At 37.3% G+C, this 15,283-nt stretch overlaps 1 protein-coding gene across 3 annotated transcripts in view; it reads left to right on the top strand.

Moving 5' to 3' along the window:
- Window positions 1–3,482: 3,482 nt before the first annotated feature.
- ctdp1 (CTD (carboxy-terminal domain, RNA polymerase II, polypeptide A) phosphatase, subunit 1) overlaps window positions 3,483–15,283 on the top strand; it is a 58,179-nt gene continuing 46,378 nt past the window's right edge. Inside the window, exons 1-8 of one of the 3 annotated variants that reach the window (XM_067507851.1) lie at window positions 3,483–3,993; window positions 5,464–5,547; window positions 6,420–6,513; window positions 7,899–8,027; window positions 9,048–9,198; window positions 10,998–11,088; window positions 12,151–12,317; window positions 14,230–15,249. In XM_067507851.1, coding sequence (XP_067363952.1) covers window positions 3,707–3,993; window positions 5,464–5,547; window positions 6,420–6,513; window positions 7,899–8,027; window positions 9,048–9,198; window positions 10,998–11,088; window positions 12,151–12,317; window positions 14,230–15,249 — 2,023 coding nt within the window. In that variant the 5' untranslated portion in view covers window positions 3,483–3,706. Of the gene's footprint in view, window positions 3,994–5,463; window positions 5,548–6,419; window positions 6,514–7,898; window positions 8,028–9,047; window positions 9,199–10,997; window positions 11,089–12,150; window positions 12,318–14,226; window positions 15,250–15,283 lie in introns of all 3 variants that reach the window. The other 2 variants (XM_067507860.1, XM_067507842.1) reach the window with 2 other exon arrangements.

Raw genomic sequence — 15,283 nt, 5'->3', positions numbered from 1 at the left:
GAATTTTTATTTTTATTTTTTACATGCTTTTATATTATTATCTAGTTTCATTGCTGTTGTAAAGTCATGGCTAATCTACTAAAAATGATAGTTTATCTATTACATTGTCAAGTGGTTAAATGCGAAGTTATGATTATCTCCTTTTAAGAATTCCGGCATTTGAACATGTGTTTGCATGTACTGATTATTATTGTTCATGGTGATACTGGCTGACCAGTTGCAATTAGAATTTTCCAATAACGGTGGAAATGATATGATATGATATGATAATAATTTTTATATACAAAGATCTTCAACAAGAAAGGAGGAGTGAAGGGGCAAAGAATCAAGGACATCCTGGCTATCCAAGACTCTGTAAGTAAAAAAATGTACGTGAGTTGCTTTCACTGTATTGAGATGGTTATTGCCAGTTTTTTGTCATTAGCTCATCATTTAAACACATTTTGAGAAATGATAAATGGCCTGCCTATTTTATTTATCCTGAGTACTTTACAGTGTTTGTATTTCATTCAACCACCTCTCACACCAACCAATGGTTATCTTTAGACTAGATGTTCTCCTCCCTGTTCCACCATTGCACCCACATTTGGCTTAATTCTATCTGGTTTGTTGTCACTGCTTTAGTGTGACAACATGGATGTCAGGAGGGAGTGAACTTTGCACTTTTTAGCTGTGTGATGAAGGCCTGTTAGGAATTATGAATGGTTACAGTGTAAAAGTAATTCCCACAAATGTTTCAAACACCCTGGCTGTTGAGCTTTTATTACATATACAGTAAGTCACAGTAACAAACATAAAGTATTCTAAGACAGATTGCAGTAATTAGTGGTAAGTAATTTTGATGACTATGTTTAAGACATGACATATAAGGGTGTATACAAATAAACATGAATAAATACCCAGCATGCAATTACTAGTGTCTTGGAGGAACAACCATATCTTACACGATGCTACACCATGTGAGCAAAGTCTGTAATTGCACTTGTAGTAGCTCACTTTGGAACTTTTCACATTACATACAAATAACAAAACAGTTACTGTTACAAATGAACTGACTTTTAACAGATATTTTACTCAAAGTGGAAAACAATATTCAACTACATTTTTCACCAGACTACATGATGATTTAGATATTCATACACTTATCACACTTTTCATATTTAAGATAAGTACACGAACATGAGACATTACTGAAATGTAGGTCTAACTTCAATAAGATTAGTTCAGCTATAACATGTAGCTGAAGCAGCTATTTAATTAGAAGACAAGACCAGACAAGGTAAGATAAAGTTTATTGACCAAGGAGCTGTACTGTACATGTGCAGTGGAAATCTTGAGCAGCTTATTTAGTCAGGTTGCTCTCTTATAATAGAATGTTTGCCTTAAGAGAATAAAAAATAGCAGCTATCACTGTGTAAGGCAAGTGTGAACAGTAAAAGAAAACAAAGAGCTCTACAAAATGTTCCAAATAAAAAGTTCCAAAGTCAGCTACTAGAAGTGCAATTACATACTTTGCTCACATGGTGGTAGCATCGAGTAAGATATGGTTGTATTGCACAGTACACTAATCATACTGTAGCAAAAATAAACAACAACTGTTTGGACAGTTGGTCCGTTAATCTGCTCTTTTAGGCTTGTTCATCAAAGTTTCCTAAGGTCTTGGAACATCAACCACTCCTTACCTTTGCTCTCTTCTGTAAAACTCTACAAAACAATCCTATCTTTTGTGTGTAATTATAGATATTACTATTATTATTATCATATGACATGACATGTCCAGGTTTGTCTTTAATCAAGTGTGGTGTGTCTTTATTCAGTAACATGTGGTTTGTGAGAAATACCAGACTTAGAGATAGCATTAGGTGAAGCTGCCTTGTTCATGTCTGGTAGCTTCTCATTTGTTCCTGCAGCAGTGGTGTCATCTAAACTTTACCCTGGTGTCTGTCAATATTATCAGCAGCATTTCTGAAATGTCATTCTTTGGGAGAGTGGTGTTGACTTCATTTAAATCAGCTAGGGCTGATGATGTGTCATCAGTGTAGCAGTAGAAGTTTTTGTGTTCAGCAGTGAACTCTAACATTTCCTCAGTTTCAGAAGTGGCGAGTGAAGAAAATGTTTAACAAATTCTGTATTCACAGTGTGTAATAATCTTCCACAAAAACTTATGGCAGTGCTTGTCTCTTCTGAAAATGAGTCTGACTAAAGTACATGAAGGCCAGAGCACAGCCAAGAGACCACATGTCTACAGCATCATTAAATTCAAGGCCTAAGGTGAGTTCTGAGGCCCTGCATTACTCTGTCACAAAAGTCTCAGACTGAGTGATGAAGCCATTACATAATGATCATCTGCAACTGATAAATAACCCGTATTTTAGTGTCTACCTTGATCTCTGCAAGCACCAAATCTGGTCTTGAGGGCATCTAGAGCCACCGGAAGCAATTGTGAGATGATTTGGATCCAAGAAAGAGACAGACCTAGTGACACTGTAAAGAGATTCAGCCTAGCCAACAGAGCTGAAACTGGATCTCTGAAAAGGCACTTTAGCAGGTGAGGACTTTGAAGTATCAGAGATGGTGAACATGCACACTGGGCATAAATATATCTTGGCAGGACACTCTCTGTAGGAGGTAGTACCACATATGTCCCTGATCATGGAGTAGTGTGAAGTGTGTCCTTGTCCTATTAGTCTATGTATTTGTTAATATAATCTTGTCCTTCCTCTGTCCATCACAACTTCAAATTTTGAAAGAAAGAAAAATAGCTTGTGACAATAAGTTATAATAGTAAACCATGCTAATCTACTAAATAATTGACAAATGAGACAACAGTTTACTATACATTTTTGCTAAATCATAGTAAATAAAAACACACAGAAAAGTATATGACAAGTTAGTGTTATTGGGTTCTGTTTTGAATGTTTACATTCAGTGCTAAAGCATTGGGTTGGGATGCAGAAGGCAGCAGATTCGAATCCCACCCCATCAGATGTGGGCCCGCCCAGCCACCAAGTGCGAACTTGGTGCAGGTCCCGAAGCCGGATTTTAAAAAAAATAGGAGGGCTCCAGCAGGAAGGGAATCCGGCGTAAATACTCCTGCCAAATCAACATGCAGAACACGTTCCGCTATGGAGACCCCGGAAGGGACAAGCCGAAAGCTGTTGATCTTTTATCTTTGACAATACCACACGGCAATGCCACACTGATGTCAATGAAAAAAATTACAACTTTAACCGGAAAGATTCAGCCAAAAAAACGGAAACGTGTGCTAGTCTTCAAAGAAAAAGACCGTTACCCACCTAAACAAAACAGATATGCAGTACAACAAGTGCCCCAAATAATAAACTAGGTACTAGATTACCGCGTGTCATTAAATTCATTTTTAAAACGTTTCAGCAAATCATATGAGGACAAAACTTAATTACGCATTTTATTTTGAAAACTATGTGGTAAAAATGTGTTGCCTACCGGATGCTGTGGTGACCCGTGTCGCTGCCGTGTTGCGCTTTCCTGTTTACGGGCGGGAAGAGTGAACATAGGTGACTGTGGACCTACTGCGTTTGACTCAAAACCAATTTTTAATTTCTTTTCTTCTTTATAATGATGGTTTGCGTGTTTTAATTGTACAAGGGCATAAGGACGTCTAGAGGATACGCTCTAAGTGGACTGTTGCTTAAAGCTAGAGAGATTTTTGGAGTGTGCAGGGCAGATGGAGGATCCTCCTGCGGATTCTGGCGGCGGTGCGGCAACAGAGGGCCCCGCAGTGCAGGTGGCAGATATCTGCTGGCCGACAGGCTCTGTCCCGTTACGACTCGTAGAATGGAGAGTCAAGCCCGGTTCTCTTGTTAACGTGGACTCCGTGCTAGCACTGTGTGCTCCCATACCCCAGGAGAAGGGAGCGGAGGCTGCCAGGCTGCCAGAGAAGAAGGTGAAATCGGACCGTGCTGGAGTAGTGAAGGAGCTATGCTGTCAACTTGGACAAGTCATACCTCCAGGGTGAGTCACTGTGCTTGCTATAACGTTAGCTATAATGTTACTGAGCTGACCTGCTGCCCGCTCGGAAAGACTACAGGCGACATGCAAGGTGTGGGTTTGGTACGGCTTTGCCAGGCACTGACTTCCCCCGCAGTATAACGTTAGTAAGCTAATGCGCTAACATTGCCAAGCGTATGTGCTAAGTTACGTTAGCCTGTTTGCTAATGGTCAAATCACCGCTCAATGTGTCAGTGTTAAGCGAATCAAAATAAACAAACCGACGTGTTGTCTAGAACTTTTTTTAAAAAAGCGTATTAAATATTAAAAAATGATTTAGGAATTTCTAAGGTCGTTTCAAAGATGGAAAGAAATAGTTGAAAGAAGACCGTCATTAAACACGATTTTATCAGCTGTCACGCGTACATACATGCAGCCATGCTTGCGTGCAAAACATTTTCTTGCGCTTTTATTTTGAAAGCAAAAGGACGTTTAACTTTTCTGTGTGCGCGTGTCTTGACGCAGTCGCCCCTCGTGGGCACGCAATGTGTACAAGCTGTGTAGGTTGACAGGTACAAGACCGCCCAAGACTGCTGTCGCACCAAAGATGCTGAGGATAACAGGAGCTGTACTTCACTTCTGCTACAATAAAACAAATATAGCACGAATATCTAATGGAAATCAAAGTCTGTTTTGTCCTTATTGTATTTTCCACACCGCATTAAAAACAGGGTTATGACTTGTTATCAGTCTAAAATATGATTCATCTTGTCATTTACTAACTGAACTAACAGTAACTTATTGCAATTTAGTAATAATTTTCAATGCTACAAAAGGTTTGTTTACATCAGTAATGGCAACTGTGGCTTTGCAATTTGGCAATAACATGTACATCATGCCAAAACACATGTAAATTATGCTAAGTTATTAATACTTTAGTTACAGCTTGTTCTCTAACCCCTAGAGCTCCAGCTCAAAAAATTGTAATTGATATATTTATTATTTGGTCTATGCAAGGTCAAAATAGTAACTTATTTTGGTTTGGCATAATTCAACGTAACATTTTGCAATACACTATTTTTGTATCTGGTGGCCAGCAGTCCTTTAACCAAAGATATTCAGTTTACTATTATAAATAAAATGGACAGAAACAGCAAGTTGGCACAGTGGATAAGCTTAAAAAGTATATCTTGGGTATACTTTTATATCTGTTTTAACCTTATACTGTAGGTATTGAGTGATTGATTATTACACTAACTGCAAGATTTGTCAGTTAATCAAGTCTGTAAAAGGCAATTAGGCATGTATATCCTGTGTGGAGCAAGTGCTAGGATGTAACATTTAATAATCTGCATTTATACAAAAGCCTAAATATGCTAAAACTTTTCATAGAACACATTTAATATGAATCCTGCCAAAAGCTGTAAACGGAGCTCTGTTACTGGTTTAGTAAATAGTAATCATTTACACTAAGTTTTATTTTCTTTTTTTCAGGGGTGTCATCATCAGAATAGAGGAATGCAGCCATCCAGTAGTAATGAAGGGTCTCTGTGCTGAATGTGGTCAGGACCTGACTCAGTAAGCAAATACTCATACAGTGACTTTATTTGCACTTAAACTAAAACCAAACATCTATGTTTTCATTTTCCTGTTTATTCTACAAAAGATATGTTTGTCGCTTTTGCTCACACTCCAAACATTTCTAACATAAAATCATAAAAGTTAATACCTACAGCTTCACAGAGTCACTTATAGAGGAGAGAGAAGCCTGTTAAATAATTGTGCTTTTTGAGGATGGAAACATTTCTGTGGTCTTTATCTGACTCTCAGTTTTTGAGGTGGAAGATTTGTACAGTCCATCAGGTGGCCCCAGAGATGATGCAGGGAGAGCTTAGAACAGCTCAGGTCACAGATCAAGTTTTCACACTCTACACCTCCTTTATGTTAGTTTGATGAAGATGTAAACTTAACAGCTGTTCTAAAAAGTCAAAGTTATTTAATTTAAAGCAACATATTGTGGGAGTATATTGTTATTTTAAGATGTGATATTTATTAAAGGTGTTGCTTCTTGACATCATATTTTGCAATGTAAGCATATAGGATAATCTGGTACCCTGGTAGCACTGAAAACTGAAACAGCAAAGAATATTATTCCATGATTTTTATGATTACCCATATTATGTATTGGTAAACAAAATGTGATTCTGAAGCATCTTAAACTCCCAACCACTAGCCAAATAACTTGTTAACTGGAGCTGTGTTCTGTTCTTACTGTAAATCTTCACTCAAATCAAATCAGTAAAAACACTCTTAACAGGATTTAAAATGCATTTTTATGAAATATTTTCAAATTCTTCTCACTTTTTGTTCTCATTTACAGTATGTTTAAGGACCTGAAGGATAAACAACCACAAAATGCATGACTCCCACTCTTCTTTATTTCCTCTCAGACTGCAGGGCACAAATGGGAACCAGCAAATTCCAATCTCCACAGCAACTGTCTCCATGGTGCACAGTGTCCCTGAGCTGATGGTCAGCTCTGAGGTGAGTCATATGATGGAGGTACGAGGAAGACTGAGCTGTTAGGGTAATTTTAATTCCCATTCATTCCATTATAATATCTGTGTATTGTTCTCGGAAGCACAGTTCCCTCACTTATTATTATTTTCTCAGATATAGTAAATGTTTTTGAATTGTTTTGTCTCAACAAATTCAGTTCATTCTCATAAATATAATACATTTACATTTAGTCATTTAGCGCTTTTATCCAAAGCGACTTACAAGTAAGGTACAATGCAAAAATCTAAGTCTAGGAGAAAACATCAAAGCAAAAAGTCCTATCAGAAAAGTGTTTACATTTCATGAGATGCAAGTGTAAGAAAGTGGAGAAAGGAAGTTAAAAAAAGATTTAAGTGCTAGGAAGATGTGGAAGAGTTTTGTTTTCAGCAGTTTTTTCAATATTAAGAGTGAGATTGGTAGCTTGTTCCACCATCGTGGGATCGCTGATAAGCTCACAGACAAGCTCACAATGATAGAGTTAAATGTGTCATTTAAGGAGCCACGGCCCATAACACAACATAACACACCCACCAGGCAATGTTAACTTTTAAGTAAATTATAAGAATCATTACACATCATCTGAGGTCATCCTGTAATTTTAAACAATACTAACAAAGTCATGAATTTTAAAGGTCGAGGATCCTAGTGTCCCTCATTTTTAAGTGTGACTTCCACCAATGTTCAATATGGCTGCAATCCTTGGAGTTCCAGTATATTAATGCTAAACCTCTATCTCCAGTTGACATCATCTGTAGATAGATAGTTTAATATAAGAAAATAGTTTAATATAAGAAAAGATAGTTTAATACAAAAAATATAAGAAAGGCTTCCCCAGATGATGTCATCTGGAGGACTTTTTCGTCATCAGGACATCAGATGATGTCATCCAGGGGAGTTCTAAATAATTGGTAACTGATAGGTCTCTGACACTTTCAAGTAAAGGTGGTCGGCCAATGTCTTCACTCACGTCAGCCGATTAATAGAAATGTCTGCAGGCACATCTGCAGCACGTTGAACAAATAAAACTCACAGATTAACAATAATATCAACACTGCCCACATTCTCTTATCCAGTTATGTATTAAGCGCAACAAACTAAATCTGACCATGTTCTGATCAACTTTCTGTCTGACCGCAACACACAATCCCAAACACGCCCTTCCCATTGCCAGGAATAGACTACCTGCTCAGCATTGAATCACATGACAGAGAGAGAGGAGGAGAGAAGTCATAGTGAGTTAGAGTTACTGACACTGATGCAGTTAAATGGTGTTACACATCAACACTCTCTGATAATAGCAAGGTAGAAGTTTTTTTTTACTGCCAAGTTTTCCTGATATTCTATGTATTATCTTCATTTACTCCCAATAGCAAGCAGAACAGCTGGGCAGAGAAGACCAGCAGAGACTCCACCGAAACAAAAAGCTGGTCCTGATGGTGGATCTGGACCAAACCCTCATTCACACCACTGAACAACACTGCCAGCGGATGTCTAATAAGGTATTCATTTTTGGTCCTTGATGTTGCTGTATTATTTAAAAGCATCACACCAAGATAACATCAAAGAACTATTGGCAGCAAGGACCAACTGCTGCATCCCAGCAATGGCCAAGCATGTGGCACGTAAACACACAAGTGTGCTCATTTCATCCCCAAATATTCACTTGTAAGTTGCTTTGGATAAAAGCGTCTGCTAAATGACTAAATGTAAATGTAAAAAAAAATACAGCAAATGCCTAACTACTATGTACAATTCTGTTCCCGCATGAGAGGAAGGGAAGTAAAAGACCTTGGTCAGAGGATATACAAACCGTAAAGAAAGCAGTGTTTACCATTTCACATCACTCTTGCCTACTATAGGTAGTTCGTAGCTACTTAATATCAACAATATATCTGATAAGAAGGTGAATGGCACTACAGGCATTGTCAGTCCCTGGTCACATGCATCGATTCGCTAAGCTGAACATCCAGTGAGAAGGGTCTCTCTCAACAGTGAGACCACAAAAGTCTGCCTAGTGCCAACAATTTGGAAAGCACAGCAAAAACTAGGGTATCAGCTGCCCGAAATTAGCCAATGCCTAAGCCTTATATTTATCTGAAGCTACAATGTTTTGTACTGCAACCACAAATTTGATCGTGAAAAATGGTATTGCATCATACAGCAGTAGTGCAAGTAATATAAGAATATTATATAAAGTTGTAGAAATGCCAAAATTAGTCTGCTATTTAGCAGCCAATGCACAATCTAAAGGTTAAAAACCATTAGTGTATTCACTTGAGTAAGGGTGTTTAGTTTCTTTTAAATAAAATTAAATTTACTTTTTATTTGTAAGAGGTAGTAGGTCTTTCTCCTTTTAAAATGTTCTCATCTAATGCAGCTCTAATTTCAACATCTTTTCAAACATGCATTGTTTTTATTTTTTTGAAACAGACCTTTCAGTTTCAGCAGATGTTTAGACCAGAATCTGCATACTTGGGTTTAAATGTATCCAGAGTTAAGCTTGGTGTTATTTCCTCCAGGGCATTTTCCACTTTCAGCTTGGGCGAGGAGAGCCTATGCTTCACACACGACTACGCCCACACTGCAAGGAATTCTTGGAGAAAATTGCCAAACTCTATGAGTTACATGTCTTCACATTTGGGAGCCGCCTTTATGCACACACCATTGCAGGTAATCCACTCACTGTGTTACAGATGAACCAGATTACAGGGACTAAATACTGACCTCATAATATAGCTGGAAATAAAGTAGAGATTTTGACAGTTTAGGAAAACCTTTTGTCTGTTTCTTGTACTGTGTGTTTCAGTCCACAAGAGGGAGGTGTCTGCAAATCTTTTGGCATTACCTTATTCATTTTAAAAAGGGTGGCCGAAACTTTTTAACCACCTCTTCTTATTATGCACTCCAGTACGACTCCACTATCCACTTTGACCTCAATAATAAACACATAGTAGAATTATCAACTTTCTGACAGTTTTCAACCAAAAAACTGATAAATTATATCCTTGTAAAAGTCGAATTCTTGGAGGAGCCATTGCAGTGGATTGCATTAAATTGCACAGGAGGTCTTGATGTTATGTCTGATCAGTGAATGTTTCTGTTATTTGTGTCATTTGGAAGCAGTAGTGGTGCTAAGTTTTAAAATGCATTACATAACATTTTTGGCTGATTACATGTGTTTAGCTGCTAGCTGGCAGGTGTTGGCCTCTCCCTAAATTGAAAGAAAATTTTTTTTGTAAAGAGTGTCTAGGTAATGTTATTATATTGTATTTTTTGTTATTGAAGCTATAATATTTCCATATTGTGCACATATTACAGACAACCATTGTGCCTCCTGTCTTTTAGATTTAGATTTTAATACTGTTCCTGGTACAGTGTGTTTCAAAACAGAGTTCTGGCTACTGGCAGGTGTGGTTATAGAATCCACTACTTTGGCTGTTGTTCAGGGTGTGTGCCAGTTTCTTTTCAAGGTTTAACAAAATTCTATAACTATTTGTAGGACCTGAGTAAATTCAGCTTGTGTAAATTTATCTTTAGCCTGTGTAATTAGAGAAGTGTGTATCAGCAGGGAACAGGCCTTCAGTTTGGGCATTATTTTCCTTAGTACTAAAAGAATCACACACTAAATATGTAAGGTATATAGATGAGAACGAGAGTAAATGTTGAAAGGGACAACAAATTATAGCAGTGGCTCTAAGAATTCCTCAAAATGTATAAATGCCAAATTTTGTTTAATGAATTTCAGTCCCTGGGGTTTGTATAGTGTGCTTTGTCTGACTGAATAGTCAACAGCATGACTCCATTTTGTGAAATTATTTGCATCACCACAGACCCAATGTTTTTCCATACATTAGATAATATGAGTAAAAATGAAACATTTTGTCTGTAGCTTAGGACCCTTGAGGTTTGTGTAGATCTGGAACGTTTATCCCCTAACGAAATGTAATTAGCATCCATAACCATGAAAATCAATTTTGACAGCATTTACATTTCCCATATGTGTCTTCATTGGTGATTAGGGCAGTGATTGTAATGAGTATTGTTGCAGACTCCAGCAATGTCTATTAAACCAGTGATTTGTAAAAATTCTATTGGTTTATAGAATTAATACTTAATGGTGTAGACATGAATGAATCTGTGTTTTATCTGTAAGAGCAAATAAAGCTGTCTTTATATGACCAAAATTGTGTCTTGTGACACACCATCAGCAGCATCTTTGCTGTTATTAAATACCTTAAACTTGCAATGATAGCAGTTTCTGTGTACACAGTTTCCTTCTTGATAGAACCAAAAAAATGTTATCTATGTCCAAACAGTATATTTTAATGAGCTCTGTGTCTCTGCTGTCCTTCTAAAGAATCTCCACATATCTCTGTCCTACCAAAATTGCATCATTGTGAGAATTTATAGTTATAAGTGATTCCTACTCTGAGATTCAATCTCTTAAAACCTTTTATTGAACTTTTTAGGATTTCTGGATCCTGAAAAGAAGCTTTTCTCTCATCGGATTCTTTCTAGAGATGAATGCATTGATCCATTCTCCAAGACGGGCAATCTTAGGTGGGAATCGGTTGTTGTTGACCCTGCACCTGTACTCTCTCTTTACATTGTTTTTTTTTTTTTTAATATATATATCATTTATTTTAATTTTTTTTTACTGGAGTTAAGAAGGAACAATTTTTCTATCATGCTATCAACACCATATGTTCGCAGCAAAGGATCAATCCCAAAAACCTATACCTTTTTAGTGTAGTGTCTATTTTTTCAGTCACTCATTAGAGATGAGCTAAAAGCTGTCCATTATATCTCCTTACAAATATCAACACTGAGATTAATGGAAGATATTGCAAATTCTCTTCATTTGAATTATAACAAAACATATTGTCACTAACCCAACATGCCAATACAAAGTGGAACTCTGTAGACTACTTCTCATGTAGATGTTCAGATAATGAATTTAAATATCCAATAGATGTCTAAATTCTGTGTTCAAAAGATAATCCAAAATGAAATTGTATTTATTTGTGTGGATGTGTAATGGATGATTACATTAAATGTAGACCTCCAAAAAGATGTATCCTAATTGGATGTTCAAAATGGCTCTTAACAAATTGTAAAAATACCCTACCTTTTCCAGTGTCTACCAATGGAGGCGGGAGGTCCTTAACGAACTTCCGAATACTGAACCTGTATTGGACTTTGAAAGACATCTAAAAAAAAAAGTCAACGCTAGACATCTATGTTTTGAAACTTTATCATATGTCTCACAAATCTAGGGGGGACCTGGACCAATTGCATCACATCACTTCTCTTCTGCAGTGGATCTTTCCTGATTAAATAAAATGTAGTATTTCAAATTAAACACGATCATTTTACTACCTAAACAAAGGGATATTTAATAGTAAACAAACATTACATTAAGTTACTGTTAGCTTCTACTAAGCTACTATTAGCTTTAACCCCTCCCCTTCCCTGTCAATTCCAGAATGCAACATATTGTTTACTACTTGATGTCTTTGTAAAATATTACGTAATTAGCTAAACAATGCCTTGTTTGGGTCTGGACATCTGTCAAAAAGTCAGCCCTTTTGTTAAGCGTATTGTGCATCATTTTCCTGGCAGGAACCTTTTCCCTTGTGGGGATTCTATGGTCTGCATAATTGATGACCGAGAGGATGTATGGAAGTTTGCACCTAACCTTATCACTGTGAAGAAATACATCTACTTCCAGGGCACAGGGGACATTAATGCTCCTCCAGGATCACGAGAAGCTCAGATGACCAAGAAAGGTAAAGAGCTGTTTGATGAGATGACATATTATAGAAAACCCCTGTGATGATAAATGTACAACAAAAGATGTCCTGTCCAAGGATTTGTTTTCAGTACCCTGCACACCTCTATTAAAAAGTCTTTAGCTTAATTTAACAAGCAAATTAGTGCAGAGGAATTACTGATGTTGGGCTGCTCCTAGAAATGCATAGTGCGTAATCTCACACAGTCCTTTATATGGTTGGAAACTGAGGCACAGATCTTACTGGACTGTATCTGTCTGACACAAAGTCAATTTCTGTTATAGGATGTATTATGTGCGAGTTTTTAAAATTCAGTGCAGCTTATACAGTTCGATGACTGAGCACTGGTATTAGAGTTGTGCTTATTTTGGCAGTGCTGACAACTTACTAAGTAAGAAACTTAGTAAGACAACTTAGTAGGAAAGTAATCAATAACCTAAATCCCATCCAAATTTCAGATGTAAGATTTGTTTAAAACATTTACTTATGTACAAAACATATCATAATAATAGTAGTTTATACAACTTTTATATTGTACATTGATAGCCATTCCCAGTGTTTAGATGCAGTAAACAGTGTGACTCTATAACGAAGTGTTTTTTTTTTTCTTTTCTTTTTTTTTTTAAATAGCGATGAAAACAATTGTCCACATTCTAATTTGTTGCATTGAGTTTCTGCATGCTGGCATTCATTGGCCTGGTCAGATTATTTAGCTACCTCCTGTCTATCCATGCATTGTGATTACAACTGGCATTCTTCATTGAATAAGCAAACTTTTTATCATTGCATGTTTTACACTGCTCAGTTATAAATGACATATTAGTTTGACCCCAAGTGCTTAAATCTTCTTTGTTGAAATTTGGCTGTCTCAATATCTATGGTTAAACATTGACATTTGATGACAGGTTATCACTTGACATTTTTATTTCATGCTCAAATACAGTACATTTACATTTACTTAGAGTACTTAGATAATGTTTTCTGGAGTAACTCACAGTAAACTGAAGACTTTTTATCTTGTTATCTCAAAGGAAGCTTCTACACCAAGAAATTTGTGCTAAAGCAGTCTTTTAAGCTAAGAGGTTTATAAAGAAAGGCTCTGGAATGCTTTAATTCTACGTTCAAGCTAAAAGGGGCATAACCATCACTGCTAGTGAAGTTATATGGTGACAAATGGTGTATGTAATCTTAAACAGAGAGACAAAATACACAAAAACTGCAGCGTACATAAATCCTTGTAGTGTTTGGTTTCAATATTTGAAACTCGAACAACAAAATAAGATGTACAAAATAAGAAGCACTGGTTTAAATTTATACAGAGTTTTTTTTTTTTTTTTTGACTTTCTGTAATTCCTAATATAATAAAGTCAAATACTTAGAATTATTTGGTGTGTTTTTAAAATTTCCTTTCTAATGATGTCAAAAGTTTTTATTAAATAGCTTGAACTAGCTAAATTTGTTATTTGCGGTCTGCCAGTCAAAAGGCTTGGGCCACTGTTACAGGAGTTTATACTGTACAGGGATGCTACAATATATTGTATAGATGGTTAACATTGCATGTACTAGTTGGTAGAATGATAAGATACATAGATATTATTAATACATATAATATTATCATACAATATGAGAAGTGTAAGGAAGGTGAGGGGAATTTATGGTGTTATTTTGGGAAAAAGGCCTGTACCTGTCCAAGGAATTCTTTCTGACCATTGGTGTTAATTAACTCTTCTATTAGGTTTTTCCTTTGATTTGTCAGTTAGAGAATATCTGATGTAAGCTGGCCTGATTGACACTAGAAATATTTAACCTGTAGCTGAGCTTAGTGTCATCTTACTTTTTAACACATGCTGTGACTCTACCATAATTGTCTCTATGAATACTTTTTTGACTTTTATGTTTCCTTCAGCAGGACTTCCATCAAGTCAACCAGTGGACTGCACAGAATCTGCAGGGACTCGTGGCATAGATGAGCAAAATAATGGCCTCAGGAAAAGGGCAAAGGACCATGTTTCCGGAAAAGATGAGTTCACAAAATCTCAGTCTTCTCAGGGAGTATCAACAAATGAGCCTGCTCATGAACCAGGACAAAGTAAACGGTCAGAGACTGAGGCAGATTCTGCGGCAGCTTTAAAAGAAAGTCTAGAGGATGACAGAACAAATCCAAAGGGAGATGATAGTAACAGGACATGTGAGGCACAGGAAGGTGCAAACTCATCAGCACCAAGTCATATTGAGTCTAATAACCTGGATTTTGACCTTTCCAGTGACAGTGACAATGACTCTGTTACAGAAAAGCCTCCCTTGTCAGAGAGTGATAGTGAAGGCAAGTTAAGCGAGGCAAAGAAGTCTGGTCCTGAAGGAGTCTCACAAGACCCCAGTAATGGAGATGGAGCAAGGGAAGGGGACAGTAACTGTCAGAGTGAAGGAGAGAACAACTCTTCCACAGTGGAACCTTCAGGAGTAGTTCTCCCAGACCCCGAGCTTGGTAATGGCTGTTCAGATAGGAGAGAGCCAGAAACCGAATCCCAGAATAGTGAGCAATCTGGGGTTACCACAGGGGAGGAGCTCCTGGACCAGAGTATGGAGGATGAGGAAGAGGAAGAAGCCGATAATGACCAGGACGATCACTTAATCTACCTGGAAGAAGTGCTGGAAAGGATCCATGCAGAGTACTATGTACGGTATGAAGCCTACCTGAAGAAGGAGGCCTCAGAAATGCCGGACATTCGCAAGATTGTCCCAGAGCTAAAACGCAAGACACTGGAGGGCATGACAGTAGTGTTTAGTGGTCTGTACCCGACAAACTACCCTATGGAAAGGACTCGTGAGTACTACCATGCCAAGGCATTGGGTGCCAAGATTGGCAAATCACTTGTCCTTAGCTCCCAAGATCCCGGTCGGACTACACATCTCATCGCAGCAAGAGCTGGTATGTGTGTAATGTCTACAGTTCCATTCACGCT

The sequence above is a fragment of the Channa argus genome, chromosome 1, assembly GCF_033026475.1.
Source record: "Channa argus isolate prfri chromosome 1, Channa argus male v1.0, whole genome shotgun sequence".
In the NCBI taxonomy this organism is placed as follows: Eukaryota; Metazoa; Chordata; class Actinopteri; order Anabantiformes; family Channidae; genus Channa; species Channa argus.
Note: the sequence above shows the minus strand (reverse complement) of the source record. Positions and strands in the feature narration are given on the sequence as shown.